We start from the raw sequence: 17,869 nt of genomic DNA on the forward strand, positions 1-17,869 counted from the left end.
AGATGTGTGCTGAGCGAACCGGCCTTAATAGTTTGTGTTTTTGTATCCTTTATACGGTTTAAAATAAAACTGTAGTAATCTGAGTGAGATTATCCTTAATCTAGTAGACAATAGGGTGCTAGATTGGTTATGTGATTATTGTTCTGTTGTGAGCAGTAGAGCAAATTAAAATGTAGAATGTTTTGCTGAGTACTAAGGCACTTAGGGGGCAATTCAGAGTTGATTGCAGCAGCAAATTTGTTAGCAGTTGGGCAAAACCATGGGCCTAATTTAGACCTGATTGGTGCTGTGCGCTTTCGCACAGCTGCGATCAGGTCTGAACTGCGTGTGCGCCAGCGCCGCAGTGCGCTGGCGCATGCCAGACAGCTGATGGCCATCTCAGCCCTGCAATTGCATCTGCCTGATTGACGTTTGGCCGTTCAGGGGGCGGGTCCGGGCAACACAGGCGTGCCAGGACTGTTGGGGGAGGGCGGGCCTCGGCGGTTGCGTGACATCACATGCAGCTGCTGCGACCCTCACAGCGACGATTAGCTCCCTGCCAGCGCACAGGAGCTGCGCTGGTGGGGAGCTACTCTTCAAGTACAAAAGCATTGCCGCTGTGCGATGCTTTTGTACTTGTGCAACAGGGCAGGGCCTGACATGCGGGGCGGGCTAGCCCTGTGCTGGGCGTCCCCCCCGCATGTCAGTGTGACTGATCGTAGATGTGCTAAATTTAGCACATCTACGATCAGGTCTGAATTAGGCCCCATGTGCACTACAGGTGTGGCAGATATAACATGTGCAGAGAGAGTTAGATTTGGGTGGGGTGTGTTCAAACTGAAATCTAAATTGCAGTGTAAAAATAAAGCAGCCAGTATTTACCCTGAACAGAAAACAAAATAACCCACCCAAATCTAACTCTCTCTGCACATGTTATATCTGTCCCCCCTGCAGTGCACATGGTTTTGCCCAACTGCTAACAAATTTGCTGCTGTGATCAACTCTGAATTACCCCCATAGGGCGGTATCCTATTAGCAGCTGTACTTTACTGCTGCTAACAGGATCGCCAGGGGCTATCCTATTACCCCGATGCCGGCTCTGTTATCGTGCAATGCCAGCATTTATCAGGGATTATGCTTCGGGTGCATCAGACACTCAAAGCATAATCCGCAATCAACAGCCGCCAGAACTGCAATAACACATGGGATGGGGGCCTTATCCGCCGATCCCATTTGTTTTTGTGCAATTGCGGGTCCAATTTCGACCGATAAAAACATCCTCTAATTGGATTCCATGATAATCGTGATATCTGGCCATTTTGTGAAACTACAAGTCCCAGCATGCCCTGACACAGTTTTGCTATTAGGGAATGCTAAAACTGTGTCAGTGCATGCTGGGATTTGTAGTTTCACAATAGCTGGGGAGCAACAGGTTGGCCATGCCTGGCCTACAGCAACTAACCAGCCTAAATTCAGTGCTGCCACTAGCTGCTAGGATCTTGTGCTAAGCATAAAACGAGCAATAATGGATATACAGGAACAACCCTGGCCTGTATATTTTTAATATTTCGCAAATACACTATTGTCTCTAAAACACATTGGGGCAAATGTATTAAGCCTGGAGAAGGCATAAAGCAGTGATAAGTGCTAGGTGAAAACGCACCAGCCAATCAGCTCCAATATGTAAATTGACAGTTATGAGCTGATTGGCTACTCTGTTATCACCTTGCACTTATCACTGCTTTATCACTTCTTTTATGCCTTCTCCAGGCTTAATACATCTGCCCCAATGTGCCTTAAATGACTAAATATAAGCTTAATATAGTTTCATAACAAATTTATCTAGACAGTTCTATGATATGGTAAATGAGTATCTAATGGCTGCATATACAGTTCAGACTAGTTTGCCAGGTTGAGTAACCTGGGAGTACAGTTTGGCAGGATATGCTCAGAGTTGGTGTTCCATAACAGCCGGTTTATAAATCCAACGTATATTAATTTATTTTCTGAAAGTGAAATATTTCTTAAAGACCGGATGTCTGGTCAGTGTACTACATACTGTATGCAATGTCTTATTTTTCTGCCACTTGTAGATACATGCATTACCAGCACAGAGTGATTACATTTCTCTCTTGTTATTTTTAGCTGGCTTAATAAGTACAGTAATAGCTAATGTACATGAGTGACCTTCTGTACAGTTTCTTATCTGCAGCGTTTAATGTATGTAAATGGACACAAGTTTCACCTGATTGTCCTTTGCAGACTTCTATCCACCTACAACTTGATTTACTGTAATGGTTTATAAAGCAAATTAAGGACACTGGTGCATAGGCCCTAAACTGGACAAGCTTACTTTGTAGACACAAATAAAAAAAAAGTAATTAACAATGCATGGTGGGGTGGGGTGGGGGCGTGACCTACCCAGACAGGTACAGAATTATTCATTACCAATGCCTACTATAATAACCACTTCCTCTCCTCCACTGGGTTCCAGGGCTGGCAACAGAAATCTTGGGACAATTCATATAAATTATAATCTTTCTCCAGCGTGGTACACTGGTATTCCACAGGGAATAACATCGGGGTGTAGAGTTGGATCTTGATCCGAGGCACCAACAGGCTAAAGCTTTGACTGTTCCCAGGATGCACTGCACTGCTTCCTCTATAACCCCGCCTCCAGGCACTGGAGCTCAGTTTGTAAGTTGGTGCCTGCAGTGCAGGTCACTAACAGGGAAGGCTGCGCTAGGCAGCCCTGAAAAAAGCTTTTTAAGAAGACTTCAAGGGACGCATCACTATTTATGTCAGTCTGACATTCTGTGCTGCGGCTCCATCACCTCCCCAACAGCGCTGCATACTCCCGCGGACTGGTTCGCGGGTACTTGTGGCGGAGCCGCACCGGACTTCAGACACACACTGCTGACGCTCTCCTGGATCGCGTGGCTGCACATCAGGGAGTAGGTAAGAGGGTCCCCCAGGTGGGACCCATCGGTTAATCGCAATCTGGTCGCGGTCCCAGGAGACGAACTGCGCCGCTGGCGTGGACACTGTACTGCACAGGGACCCCACTATATCCGCCAGGGCAAGGGAGCACAGGTCGGATTTACTAAAATCCGTTTGTTATAGGCTCCACAGTACCCAGTGGTGAGGACCAGCATAGGGGATAAGACGCTGACCTGTAGCCCGTCCCCAGCTCGGGCGTCATCTACTGCTGGTGTTCCCGCCCAAAAGCTGCATTTCACTCTCCCTCACTCCCTGACAGAGATTTTGGCGCCATCCTCACTACTAGCTGAGCTGATCTCCGGGGCTGCAGGGCTCTGTCTCCTCTGTAAAGCCACCTGTATCATCAGCGCTGTGCTTTTACAGACACTTAAGTATTCTACATGTCATTTTAGACAGTGTTAGTTACGAACAAGTGTACTCCTATCTGAATATTTGGTATAAGTATTCTGTGATATACATCCAGTATCTACTGTGCATTGTTATATCCATACTTATGGGTGGTTTTCAGTATGCCGGATGTCGGGATCCCGACGCACATTATACCGGCGCCGGAATCCCGACACCCGGCATACCGACAGCTATTCTCCCTCGTGGGGGTCCAAGACCCCCCTGGAGGGAGAATAAAATAGTATGGCGCGCGTAGCGCGCCACCGTACCCGCAGCGTGGCGAGCGCAGCGAGCCTGCAAGGGGCTCCTTAGCGCTTGCCACGCAGTCGGTATGCCGGCGGTCGGGCTCCTAGCGCCGGTATGCTGGTCGCCGGGAGCCCGAGCGCCGGCATACCATACCACACCCCATACTTATACATAGTTATATTTAAATTACTAGTCCAATGCAGTTATGTTTATATGTAATAACCTCTGCATTGTACATGTGACTGAGTGTGCCTGTAGCTGTCGTGTGGGATTCCATTCTCCTGTATCACATATTGATATCACTATATTCTGTACCCTGAGAGGCTAGGTGTGTCAGGGTCCCGTATTTTATATATATATATATATATATATATATATATATATATATATATATATATATATATATATTTTAGAGATGAGCGGGTTCGGTTTTACTCGGTTTTACTCGGTTCTCAAAACGGCATCATGTGTTTTGAATAGCCAATAAGAAACATCCGGATATAACCGAACTGACGTTAATTCTGGCGTTACATTCGAACCCGCTCATCTCTAATATATATATATTGTTACATAGAGTATACAATTTGTTTTTTTTACTGCGTGTTTCAGTCACCTCATATCGCTTAAATCCTCTGTTTTGTGTTCTGTGTTTACGGTCACATAACATAGGGGGTTTTTGCAGATATTGTGTTTGTCTGGCTATATTGTACCGTTACGCCCTACGGCTACATTCCCTATAATGTCTGCCACACAGGGTGGGAATTCCGCGGACGCTTCTGCATCCTGCAGTACCCACACCACGGGTTTACCTGAGGGGGCAGTTTTAGCTGCTGGTTCAGGCGCTGAGTGCCATACACCCAGTCTACCTGCAGTACCTGTGGCCAATCAGGACCCACCTTTGGCAGCATTTCAAGTATGCCGAGTACACTTGTGACACGTCTTGCACCCCCTGTGGGACCTCCTGTGCCATTGCAACCACAATTTGTCCCTGTAGATAATCCACCCTGGGCGGATACTCTGTCCACCCCATTACAACAATTAAATCAATCCTTGGTTAGACAAAAGTCTACCCAACGTCCCTCTGGGGCCAAGGGGTCATCTAAGCAGGCCATTTCCTCATAATCCACTAATATTTCGGATATTTCTTCTGATGAGGATGGGGAATATATTGATGCGTCAGACACTTATACAGTTGCTTCTGATGAGGAATCTACAACCCAGGTTGATGTTCCTGACCTGGTGGAAGCTAGTAAGTTAATTCTTTAAAAAAATGATGACATTGAGCCTACTACTGCGTCTAAGAAACCTGATAAGTTCAAACGTCAGAAGGTTGCTAAGGTAGTCTTACCACATTCTGACCACTTAATTGAGATATGTCAGGAATCCTGGTCGTCGCCAGGAAAGACATTTTTCCTGTCTAAAAAGTTGCTAGATCATTATACTATCCCTGCAGTGTTGAGTAACAAGTGGGAAACTCCACCGCCGGTCGACTCTCATGTCGCCATCTCTGCCTGTCACCACTGTCACCTCACTGAAGGAATCGACAGATAAGCGTGTGGAGGGATGCCTGAAGTCTATTTACTCCCTTACCGGTGCCGTACATAGACCCAACTATGGCAGCCTCCTGGGCTGCGAAAGGAATTGAAGCATGGGTTCAGGTAATTGAGGATGAGCTGCCTCAGGATTTTTCTGACACTACAAGACAATATCTGTCTTCTATTACCACAGCATCCCACTATACTCAGGAGGCGGCCTCTGATGCAGGTGTAATGGCGGCCAAGGCATCTACTACGTTTATCCTGGCTCGTTGAATTATGTGGTTGAGGTCCTGAAAGGTGGACCTGGACTCCAAAAAGACCTTGGAGGTGCTCCCTTTTAAAGGGAGACATCCTATTTGGATAGGATCTGAACAAGATTGTAACTGACTTGGCTACTGCCAAGACTGCATGTCTCCCAAATACTAATCCTTCTGCTCCGAAGGCTAAAAGTACCACCTTTCGTACCTTTCGACCTCCAGGAAAAGTGAAGGGTTAGGTGTATCCGCGACAGGCTCGTGCTCCCGAAGCCCCTAAGCCTAAATCCAAACAATCATGGGCCGCCCTTCAGCCTGCTTCCAAACAAGACAAGCCTGCTGCATGACGGGCCTCCCCCTGGGGGACCCCAGGGTGGGAGGCCGACTTCTGCAGTTCGCTCAGGCCTGGTTAAAGACCACTTCGGACGCCTGGGTGCTGGACGTTGTCTCACGGATACGCAATCTCTTTTAAAAGACGCTCTCCTCGCCAGTTTTGCACAACGGTTATCCCTGCGGATCCGTTGAAAGCACAAGCTCTACAAGTGGTTGTATAATCCCTCCTGGATACAGTAGTGGTAGTGCCGGTACCTCGGTCTCAGAGAGGCAGGGGATACTATTCGACCCTGTTCCTAGTTCCAAAGCCAAATGGGTCTTTCTGGCCTATACTCAAACTCAAATCATTGAACAAGTTTGTGCAGGTATCCAAATTCCGTATGGAAAATCTGTGTTCTATAGTGCTGGCCATGGAGCCCGAAGACTATATGGTATCCCTGGACATACAGGATGCTTACCTGCACATACCTATTGCCATGTCGCATCAGCAATATCTGCGGTTTGCTATTGGCAACCTACATGATCAATTACAGGCACTGCCTTTTGGATTGGCCATGGCCCCTCGGATCTTCACCAAGGTCATGGCCATGATGACGGATCTTCTCCACCGTCAGGGAATCAGGATCCTGTCTTATCTGGACGACTTGCTGATCCTGGCGAACTCCCAAGAGGTTCTCCTTAATCATCTGGAACGGACGGTCCAATTCCTACAAACCCATGGGTGGCTCATCAACTGGAAAAAGTCCTCACTGGTCCTTGCTCGGAGCATGGTGCACCTGGGGGCACTACTGGACACACACAAGCAACGATGGTTTGTCTCCAGAAAAAGTCCTGAAACTGACATAATCAGATATTTCCTCTCTCGCCCAAGAGTGTCGATACACTCGGCGATGCAAGTATTAGGCCTCATGGTGTCGGCTTTTGAGATGGTAGAGTATGCTCAATTTCATTCCCACCCTCTGCAGAGGTTAATCTTTTACAAGTGGGACGGCCTGCCTCATCAGATCAGGTCTCAAATGATCTCCTTGACCCCGGAGGTTCGTCTGTCACTGAGCTGGTGGCTACAGGACCAACAGTTGAGCAGGGGCCGTTCCTTCTGGATCTCCAACTGGGTCTTCCTGACAACGGATGCCAGTCTACGTAGTTGGGGCGCGGTGTTGGAGCAACACTCTCTCCAGGGTCGGTGGACCAGGGAGGAGTCTCTCCTCCTGATAAACATTCTGGAATTGCGGGCAGTGGTCAATGTGTTGACACTGGTCCTGCCTCTAGTACAGAACAGGCCTGTTCAAGTACAGTCAGACAACGTCACCACAGTGGTGTACATAAATCATCAAGGCGGCACTCAAAGCCGCATGGCAATGCTGGAAGTATCATAAATCCTCCATTGGGCGGAACGCCATCTGTCAGCATTATCGTCAGTGTTCATCCCCGGAGTCCTCAACTGGGAAGTGGATTTCCTCGGCCTTCAGGACGTTCACGCCGGAGAGTGGAGTCTTCATCCGGAACAAGTGGGGCCTACTAGACAGGCTTTTGGCTTTTCTGCAACAAGGCCTAGATTTAGGCCTTCGTCTGGCATCCCTCAAGGTTCATATATCTGCCTTGTCGGTGTGGTTTCAGAGGAAAATTGCGTCTATTCCTGACATTCATACTTTCACTCAGGGTGTTTTAAGGATTTAGCCTCCCTATGTCCCTCCTGTGGCTCCATGGGATCTGTCTGTTGTCTTAAATGCCCTGCAAGAGTCTCCATTCGAACCTCTTGAGTCTGTGGATCTTGAATGTCTTACACTTAAGGTCGTGTTTTTATTGGCTATTGCCTCTGCCAGGAGGAGGTCAGACTTAGGCGCTTTGTCCTGTCGTCCACCCTTTCTGATTTTTCCCTGTGACCGGGCAGTTCTTCGGACTTGCCCTGGTTATCTACCTAAGGTGGTATCATCTTTTCATCTTCACCAAGAGATTGTGGTTCCGGCCTTTATCTCTTCTGATTTGTCCTCTAAAGAAGGTCTATGGATGTGGTACGGGCTATTCATTTTTACGTAGAGAGGACTGCCTCCCTCAGGAGGTCAGATACCCTTTTTGTACTTTTTGGTTTTCACAAACGTGGCTGGCCTGTGAATAAGCAGACCTTGGCCAGATGGATTAGAATGTTGATTGCACAAGCCTATGCGCAGGCTGGTCTCCCAGCTCCTGCTGCTACTCTGTCTGTTGCACCTTCTTGGGCGTCCCGCTGAGGTACATCCGCTGAACAATTGTGCAAGGCGGCTACGTGGTCATCTGTGAACACGTTCATCAGGTTCTATGCCTTTGATACTTCCGCCTCCCAGGATGCTTCCTTTGGACGCCAGGTTCTTGCACCCGCTACAGTGCATCCCCTCCCAAGAGAAACTGCTTTAGGACACCCCCGATGTCATTCCCTGTGGAATACTAGTGTACCCTGCTGCAGAAAAGGATATTTATGGTAGACTTACCATGGTTAAATCTCTTTCTGCGAGGTACACTGGATTTCACAGGGCGCCCACCCTGACGCACTTAGCTTCTTTGGGTTTGTATGGCATTAGCCGCTAGTCCCTCCTGTCGTGACATCTACTGTCTCTTTTACCTGCTACTGCATTGGACTGGTTAACGAAACCGAGTTACAGTGCCTGGAGGCGGGGTTATAGAGGAGACGGTGCATCCTGGGAACAGTCAAAGCTTTAGCCTTTTGGTGCCTTGGATCAAGATCCAACTCTACACCCCGATGTTATTCCCTGTGGAATCCAGTGTACCTCGCAGAAAGAGATTTAACACCATGGTAAATCTACCATAAATCTCCTTGTTTATGCTAGCCACAGGAACCGCTGCACTCCCGCAGCCCGCAACTATGCTTAATGGACGTACTCTTGGGGTCCCTCACAATGCCGGGGCCCAGTACGGTGCTGGGTTCAGTAGTGCTATTCTGGGTTATCAAGCAGTGCTTCCCCATATACAGTATGATGTCACTAGAGAACAGTGATCTGGTGACTTTATGGCAATAAGAAGTTAACTTTACATACATTTACAATACAACATATGCTACATTGTTAGTGTCAGACTGGCCCAGCTGGTTCTTTTATGCTGTCTTCCACCTGTGCAGGATTTGCTGTGCTATTATAACAATGTACCTTCTGTCAGCATGGAAAATCTTTACTTATACAATGACTTCATCCTATCTGTGTGTAAATATTATGTCACTTTCCTATCAGCAATGTATTACTGGTGTGTGCAGAACTGCTGCTTAGTACTGTTATCAGGCCAGTATATGTAAGAGGTATAATAAGTCTGTATTGGCCGAATGAACTGATAATACACTGTGATTAGCACTGGGCTTCTCATTGGGGTAAAGAGAATTTATGCACAGATTATTAACTGCATAGAAACAAAGTAGACATTTGGTAAGTAAGTCAAATGGTCCGCATAAATGGCCTGAATCTGGGGGGTCATTCCGAGTTGTTCGCTCGGTAAAAATCTTCGCATCGCAGCGATTTTCCGCTTAATGCGCATGCGCAATGTCCGCACTGCGACTGCGCCAAGTAAATTTGCTATGCACTTAGGAATTTTACTCACGGCATTTTCATCGTTCTGGCGATCGTAATGTGATTGACAGGAAATGGGTGTTACTGGGCGGAAACAGGCCGTTTTATGGGCGTGTGGGAAAAAACGCTACCGTTTCCGGAAAAAACGCAGGAGTGGCCGGAGAAACGGGGGAGTGTCTGGGCGACCGCTGGGTGTGTTTGTGACGTCAAACCAGGAACGACAAGCAGTGAAATGATTGCAGATGCCGAGTAAGTCTGGAGCTACTCAGAAACTGCTACGAGGTGTGTAATCGCAATATTGCGAATACATCGTTCGCAATTTTAAGATGCTAAGATTCACTCCCAGTAGGCGGCGGCTTAGCATGAGGAAATCTGCTAAAATCCACTTGCGAGCGAACAACTCGGAATGACCCCCCTGATGTGGTTGGAGTTGCTATTATTGCTGCTTCCAAGCTGTATGGTAATGCAGCACGGGGTGCTATTACAAGCAGACGCATCCTGCGTCTTAGGACGCAGCATCAGATCAGTCACTCACCCTCGAGCGGCATTTGGCACTCAAGCCGACTGTCGCAGATGCCAGGAAATCTCAGTCCTACGGCGGAGATCCCTGGCCTCTTCCCTCCTCCTAAACGGTGGCAACAAGCCTAGGTTTGAACAAATGGAGGCTGACGCCTCTCCCCCTTTCCGCACCCCAAAAAAGCATCAGACTGTCAATCACCGAAGTCTGATGCTGGACTGCATGCTATGCCGCAGGAGCCATTTGCACACGCGCAGAATGGGTAATGCGCATGTGCAAAGTACCGATAATCGATACTTTGCACAAACCGTCTCAGATCCTTTGGGATCTGAATAACCTCCGAAATGTGGACAGAAATAAAATAATGACGCACAGGTACACAGGACACAGGGAGAAAGTCAGAGAGAAGGGGGTTAGCTGGCAAATGGAGGATACAGAGGAGCTGATTCAGATGCGGCCTCATTGCATGCTCGCACACAAATAAGGATCTTTATCTGTAATCAGCGTTTGCAGACTCCATGGATCCGCATCTCCCCATTCATCCTCTTGTGAAAGCAGCCATCATCAATAACACTGCACACTTGCTTCAGCCCTAATGCTGGTTCAGAATGTTGGTCTGAAATCAGACGCATACACAGCCACGAAACACCCTCGGGACACTCATTACGTTGTAACTGCTCAGTAGACGCCCATTTACACTCACTCAGCAACACATGGAGATGAATTTCTTGTAGTTGCGCCAAGTTACGTATCTCGGGTCCGTGCGCAGTGTGACAAATAACAAGATCTGTCTAGTAAACTGATTGCTAGATTTCATTGGTCGCAAGATAAACGCCTAAATGATGTTAATTTATTAAAAGGAAACAAGCACCTACAAAAACACACCAAAATATTTTTAAGCAGTTAATACTCAAATCTTATTGGCATACATCAGCTAATCTAGTACAGAAGTAACATTTAAGCTTAGATAGACTTTTGAGGCATAATCCTAAAATATTGCTCATCTAATTTGTATTCTGTAATGTATGCAAAAAAACTCAAACTACTTCAGGTGTGCTATTATATGTGTCACCTTCCCTTAAGCACAGAGCATAACCCTTATATGTTGTCCCTCTCCAGTCATTAACGGACACCCATATGAGAAGGTACAAGTACCTTTGTAAATACTGGTCTCCATACACAGGGGCTGATTATGAGTCACATTATATGCAGACATGCATGCAGTTGGTTGATGCTTTAAGTCCTGCGCATGCTTCCAAATCGCACTGCACATGCATCCTGGTTGTTACCGAACCATGATGCATTACTGAATTTGGACGCTGGGAGTGTGGATTTTAGTGGGTGTGCCTCGGAGGTACCAGGGCTGTGGCTAGGCAGACGCAGGCGTGTCGTGGATGTGTCACTGACAGCGGTTGCATCTAAAGATGCACCACCTCTCACAGAAGACTATGGTCAGATGGAGAAACTGCACCTGCCATAGTGCTGGTGCAAGTTTTGATGGTGCGCCCGATGGAGTCTCTAAAGATGCGCCACGAGGGATTTGCACCACGGCAAGTAGACGTCTCACTGTTCACAAAATTGATCACGGCATTAGCATAAAGACGTAGACGACTGCAAGCGACTCAGAAGCAGGCACACAATGCAATCAACTTGTATGGACAAATCTCTGAATGGCCCCAACTGTAGCCAGTTCAGAGAGACACACGGAGGACCAATATGAACAGATTCTGTTCCTCACAAAAGAAGAACAGCAAGATTAGTAAGGGTCACTTTCTGCATCTAGATCAAGACCTTACTACACTCAGCAACTGGGACCATCAACCAAATCATTTCCTGACCAGGTCGGATATAAAGGTGATGGAGCAGGGCCAAGTTGGCCATATGGGAGTTAAAATTAAGCTCTAAAAATCTGCAGGCAAAACTTGAATATCTAGAGAAATGCCCAATAGCAATTACTCGTCCTTTATGCCAAGCGTACTTACACCCAGATACACTTACACCTATCTATTAGGTTTGATTTCAATTAAAAACTACTACAGGTTGAGTATCCCATATCCAAATATTCCGAAATACGGAATATTCCGAAATACGGACTTTTTTGAGTGAGAGTGAGATAGTGAAACCTTTGATTTTTGATGGCTCAATGTACACAAACTTTGTTTAATACTCAGTTATTAAAAATATTGTATTAAATGACCTTCAGGCTGTGTGTATAAGGTATATATGAAACATAAATTAATTGTGTGAATGTACACGCACTTTGTTTAATACACAAAATTATAAAAAATATTGGCTAAAATTACCTTCAGGCTGGGTGTATAAGGTGTATATGTGACATAAATGCATTCTGTGCTTAGACTTGGGTCCCATCACCATCATATCTCATTATGGTATGCAATTATTCCAAAATACGGAAAAATCCGATATCCAAAATTCCTCCGGTCCCAAGCATTTTGGATAAGGGATACTCAACCCCTATAATACAGCAGCTATAATAATATTCCATCCCGTGTCCAAATAAAAATAGCTAAAAACAAGTTGTTTTTTTAAAACATTGTATACATGTCCTCAATTACCTGCACATTAAAGGCATAAGTGTGTCTCTGAGTGAGCCTGCCAATTATGAGTCTCTGAGTCTGCCTCTGTTCTCAATTACATGTCTCTGAGTGAGTCAGCCTCTGTTCTCAGTCACATGTCTCTGAGTGAGTCTGACTATATTCACAATTACATGTCTCTGATACCCCTTTCACATCGCACTAAAAACCCGGTATCAACACGGCATATTGCCGTGTCGAAACGGGTCCGTGTGCGATGTGAAAGGTCCTTTGGTGAATTAGCGGGTCGTCTGACCCGGTAATTCAACCCGGTAAAAAAGAAGAGTTATTACCAGGTTGATTACCGGGTCGGGCGCAGTGTGAATGGGAGCCGTTCCGATGCGACACGGCTCCCATTCACAGTATAGGCAGAGGCGGCGCAGGAGATGAGCTCATCTCCCGGCGCCGCCTCCACCCCCGCCCCTGCTGCTGCTGCGCCCTCTGCTGCTATGGCAACCGACCCGGTATATTGCCGGGTCGGAAAGCCAGCAACGGAGCGCAAATGCCGGATCCCACCCGGTAAGTACACGTTTCTCTTACCGGGTAGGATCCGGCATTTGCGATGTGAAAGCAGCATAAGTGAGTCAGCTTTTGTTGACAATTATACGTCTCTGAGTGAGTTGGCCTGGTCTCACAATTACACGTCTAAGTGAGTCTGCCTCTATTTACAATTACACGTCTTAGTGAGTCGGCCTCTGTTCACAATTACACATCTCTGAGTGAGTCTGCCTCTGTTTACAATTACACATTTCTCAGTGAGTCTTCCTCTGTTCTCAATTATATGTCTCTGAGTAAGTCTGACTATGGGGGTAATTCCAAGTTGATCGCAGCAGGAAATTTTTTAGCAGTTGGGCAAAACCATGTGCACTGCAGGGGGGGCAGATGTAACATGTGCAGAGAGAGCTAGATTTGGGTGGGTTAATTTGTTTCTGTGCAGGGTAAATACTGGCTGCTTTATTTTTACACTGCAATTTAGATTTCAGTTTTCCTGCTGCGATCAACTTGGAATTACCCCCTATATTCACAATTATATGTCTCTGAGTGAGTCAGCCTCTGTTGACAATTATACGTCTCTGACTGAGTTGGCCTGGTCTCACAACTACACGTTTAAGCGAGTCTGCCTCTATTTACAATTACACGTCTCATAGTGAGTCGGCCTCTGTTCACAATTACACATCTCTGAGTGAGTCTGCCTCTGTTTACAATTACACATTTCTCAGTGAGTCTGCCTTTGTTCACAATTACACATCTCTGATTGAGTCAGCCTCGGCTCACAATTATGTCTCTGAGTTAGTCTTCCTCTGTTCACAATTACACGTCCCTGAGTGAGTCTGCCGGTGTTCACAATTACACATCTCTTAGTGAGTCTGCCGGTGTTCACAATTACACATCTCTTAGTGAGTCTGCCGGTGTTCACAATTACACATCTCTTAGTGAGTATGCCGCTGTACACAATAATGCGAAAACACTCTTTATGTACTTGTTCTGGGGCACACAACTACGGGTTATACACAAGTCAGTTGCGTCGAACGAACTGGAGGCTATGTAGAGAGGTATATATGCACACACGGGGTTATTCAGTACAGATTGCAGATTCTGCCTTTATTTTGCATACAGAATGGCCTGCCCAGTGGCTGCGACCGTAATTTAATTGCGCTAGCATCAACTGTGGATGACCCCCTGCAGCTGCAGCTAGGCTGCGTATGTAGGTGGTCAGTCGTCATTTTTCTCATTGGAGCGGCTGCTGCCCCGAAAACGCATCCGACCCACCCCATTTTAACCGCGCAGCCCGCACAACGCTCCATTGCCAGCCCAACCCCTAAAATGCCTCTGCCTGTCAATCAGACAGAGGAGATCACACTCATTACATGCCGATCGCATTTGGTGGGCGCGCATGTGCAGGACAGTGCCTGCGCAATGGCACTGCCGACAGGATTATTGCAGTAAGCAATGCAACCTGAATAGCCCCCATAGGCCTGTTTTTAGACATCTCTTGCACCAATAATAAGGATGATGCGAGTCCGTACTGACAGAGCTGACGCTATGAAACCAAGTCTCTGGATAGGGGCAATGCAGTCGCATACTGGCATACAACTGAGCATACAGTCAAAAAAAAGCTTACATGGCAATAAAGCTCCTTCCTCTAGAACAGGGGTGTCAAAGACAAGGCCCGCGGGCCAAATCCGGCCCGCCAGACCTCGTCTGATGGCCCGCGGTGCCGCCGCCATGAAACCCCCTTCTCCCGAGTGCCCAGCTCGGGGGGGGCGGGGTTTCGCGGAATGACGCGATTGCGTCGTGACGTCACGGCGCAAACGCGTCATTCAACGAAACCCCGTCGGAGGAGGGAGAAGGGAGCCGCGCAGACGAGGAGGGAGAGGCGGCTGAAGAGCGGCGAGAACCGCTTCAAATGTAAGTCAGCCCCTCTCCCTTCCTCTCTCTTTCTCTCTCTCTCCCTCCTTCCACCACCTGCCACAATGTGTAAAATGGGGACCTGTACCTGCCGCTATGTGTAAAATGGGGACCTGTACCTGCCGCTATGTGTAAAATGGGGACCTGTGCCTGCCGCAATGTGTAAAATGGGGACCTGTGCCTGCCACAATGTGTAAAATGGGGACCTGTACCTGCCGCTATGTGTAAAATGGGGACCTGTGCCTGCCGCAATGTGTAAAATGGGGACCTGTGCCTGCCGCAATGTGTAAAATGGGGACCTGTACCTGCCGCTATGTGTAAAATGGGGACCTGTGCCTGCCGCAATGTGTAAAATGGGGACCTGTGCCTGCCGCAATGTGTAAAATGGGGACCTGTGCCTGCCACAATGTGTAAAATGGGGACCTGTGCCTGCCACAATGTGTAAAATGGGGACCTGTACCTGCCGCTATGTGTAAAATGGGGACCTGTGCCTGCCACAATGTGTAAAATGGGGACCTGTACCTGCCGCTATGTGTAAAATGGGGACCTGTGCCTGCCACAATGTGTAAAATGGGGACCTGTGCCTGCCACAATGTGTAAAATGGGGACCTGTGCCTGCCACAATGTGTAAAATGGGTACCTGTACCTGCCGCTATGTGTAAAATGGGGACCTGTGCCTGCCGCAATGTGTAAAATGGGGACCTGTGCCTGCCGCAATGTGTAAAATGGGGACCTGTGCACTATAAAAGGGGGCACATGGCTGGGCACTATAAAAGGGGGCACATGGCTGGGCACTTTAAAAGGGGGCAGATGGCTGGGCACATATAAGGCAGGTGGAGCGGTAAATTTTGGATAGACCTACAGATACAACCGGCCCTTTGATGGGGACCAAACTGCTGATGCGGCCCCCGATGAATTTGAGTTTGACACCCCTGCTCTAGAATATCGATCTATATATTTCCACTATGGCTAGCTTCCGTTTATTCCCTTTCTAGTTATACTTATACGGCTCCCTGAAACTGCCCACGTGCTGTACTGCAGAAGGGTGGAGATCTGCTGCAGTAGTAGAACATAAGATAAATTCTGTGCAACATATACATTATATATAATGCATGAGACATGAATAACAAGAACAAAACCATAAGATGAGAGCTACGGATGTGTTTCATGGACACGGTGACTAAGAACGCATTCCTTCCTTTCACATGCAGTTGACGATCCAGGTAACAATGCACAGTTACACTACCTACCATTGTCAATGTCTCCTTCTGATGACATGTCCAAGTTATAACTGTCCATATTTTGTGCCTGTGTAAGTTTGTTGAAGGAGATAGGAGGAAGAGTGAGGGACGGGTCTGTAGGAGGGGGTGTCAGAGGAGGTCCGTATAAAGCAAAAGAGGACCAGAATAAATCACATGTACAGCAACAGTATCTTAGGAAAAACATTGAAGAAAATATATTGACACCTTGCAAAGCAAAATTCCGAATGAATGTATTAAAGAATTAATGTGCAAACATAAAGCATTATAATTTTATCTTCCATTTAACAACGATGAGTTGTAACATATTTTTGTTATACGCTGTACACAACAACAACAAAAAAAGATAGTTGCACGTAAATTGTAGAGCATTTTACACTTTATATGATTGTAACAACCAGATCACACTGCAGACATCGGCACCTGCCAATCCATGTCAGGCGATGACAGGGTCAAAAATCCTAGTGATTGGTTGGATTGATCATATAAATCAGGTGAAATAACACAGTTTGGGCAGATTTAAGCACATATGCAAGATGAAAACAAAGCTAGCTGCTAGATAACTTATGTACTGGTGTATGTCGTACAGTTCCTAAACTGTGTAATGTTCTGCACAGTAAGAAACACATCATGGTAGTAGTATTTGCTTCTAGGACAGGGGTGGCCAACCAGTCAGTGACAAAGAGCCAAAAAACCTTGTTAGGTACGTCAAAGAGCCGACATCGAGCCAATGGCACACATACAAAAATGGAATGTGGCCTCGTGTCTGCTAGACCACACCCCTGGTATAAAATACATTGAGAAAGCCAGAACGACATAAAATAAATTTTTTAAAGCCAGATCCATTGAAAAAGCCACTTTCCAAAAAATAATTGAAAAGGCCAGATTCAAATAATTAACTTCAGCTCCTCCATGTGTCACTCCTGCTAGCACCCTCCTATGTCACTCCAGCCCGCTCCCCCATGTGTCACTCCTGCTAGCACCCTCCTATGTCACTCCAGCCAGCTCCCCCATGTGTCACTCCTGCTAGCACCCTCCTATGTCACTCCAGCTAGCTCCCCCATGTGTCACTCCTGCTAGCACCCTCCTATGTCACTCCAGCTAGCTCCCCCATGTGTCACTCCTGCTAGCACCCTCCTATGTCACTCCAGCTAGCTCCCCCATGTGTCACTCCTGCTAGCACCCTCCTATGTCACTCCAGCTAGCTCCCCCATGTGTCACTCCTGCTAGCAACCTCCTATGTCACTCCAGCCCGCTCCCCCATGTGTCACTCCTGCTAGCACCCTCCTATGTCACTCCAGCTAGCTCCCCCATGTGTCACTCCTGCTAGCACCCTCCTATGTCACTCCAGCTAGCTCCCCCATGTCACTCCAGCCAGCTCTCCCATGTGTCACTACTGCCAAGACCCTGTTGTGTCACTCCAGCCAGCTCCCCCATGTGTCACTCCAGCCAACACCCTCCTGTCACTCCAGCCAGCTCTTCCATGTGTCACTCCTGCTAGCACACTGCTATGTCACTCCAGCCAGCTCCCCCATGTGTCACTCCTGCTACCACCCTCCTATGTCACTTCAGCCATATCTCCCATGTGTCACTACTTCCAGCACCCTCCCACGTCACTCCTGCCAGCTCTGCCATGTGTCACTCTAGGCCACCATCATGTATCACTACAGCCCCTCCATCAATGTGTCCTAATGTGTCCTCTGTTTGCTTGTGGGTGTCTCACCTCTAGTATCTGACTCCTTCAGTTTTCAGTCCCTGTAGTGCTGTTGCGTGTCTGGCTGGAGTGCAGCGGTTTCTGTATCTAT

The 17,869-nt window shown here is 47.4% G+C and overlaps 1 protein-coding gene across 5 annotated transcripts in view; it reads right to left on the reverse strand.

Moving 5' to 3' along the window:
- The window catches only part of LRCH1 (leucine rich repeats and calponin homology domain containing 1), a 403,150-nt gene that overhangs the window by 76,078 nt on the left and 309,203 nt on the right, over nucleotides 1-17,869 (reverse strand). For 3 of the 5 annotated variants that reach the window (XM_063952809.1, XM_063952808.1, XM_063952810.1), the window contains one exon: nucleotides 16,056-16,160. The exons of the other annotated variants lie outside the window; for them this stretch is intronic. In XM_063952809.1, coding sequence (XP_063808879.1) covers nucleotides 16,056-16,160 — 105 coding nt within the window. The remainder of the gene's footprint in view (nucleotides 1-16,055; nucleotides 16,161-17,869) is intronic. 5 annotated transcript variants of the gene reach the window in all.

The sequence above is a fragment of the Pseudophryne corroboree genome, chromosome 2, assembly GCF_028390025.1.
Source record: "Pseudophryne corroboree isolate aPseCor3 chromosome 2, aPseCor3.hap2, whole genome shotgun sequence".
Lineage (NCBI taxonomy): Eukaryota > Metazoa > Chordata > Amphibia > Anura > Myobatrachidae > Pseudophryne > Pseudophryne corroboree.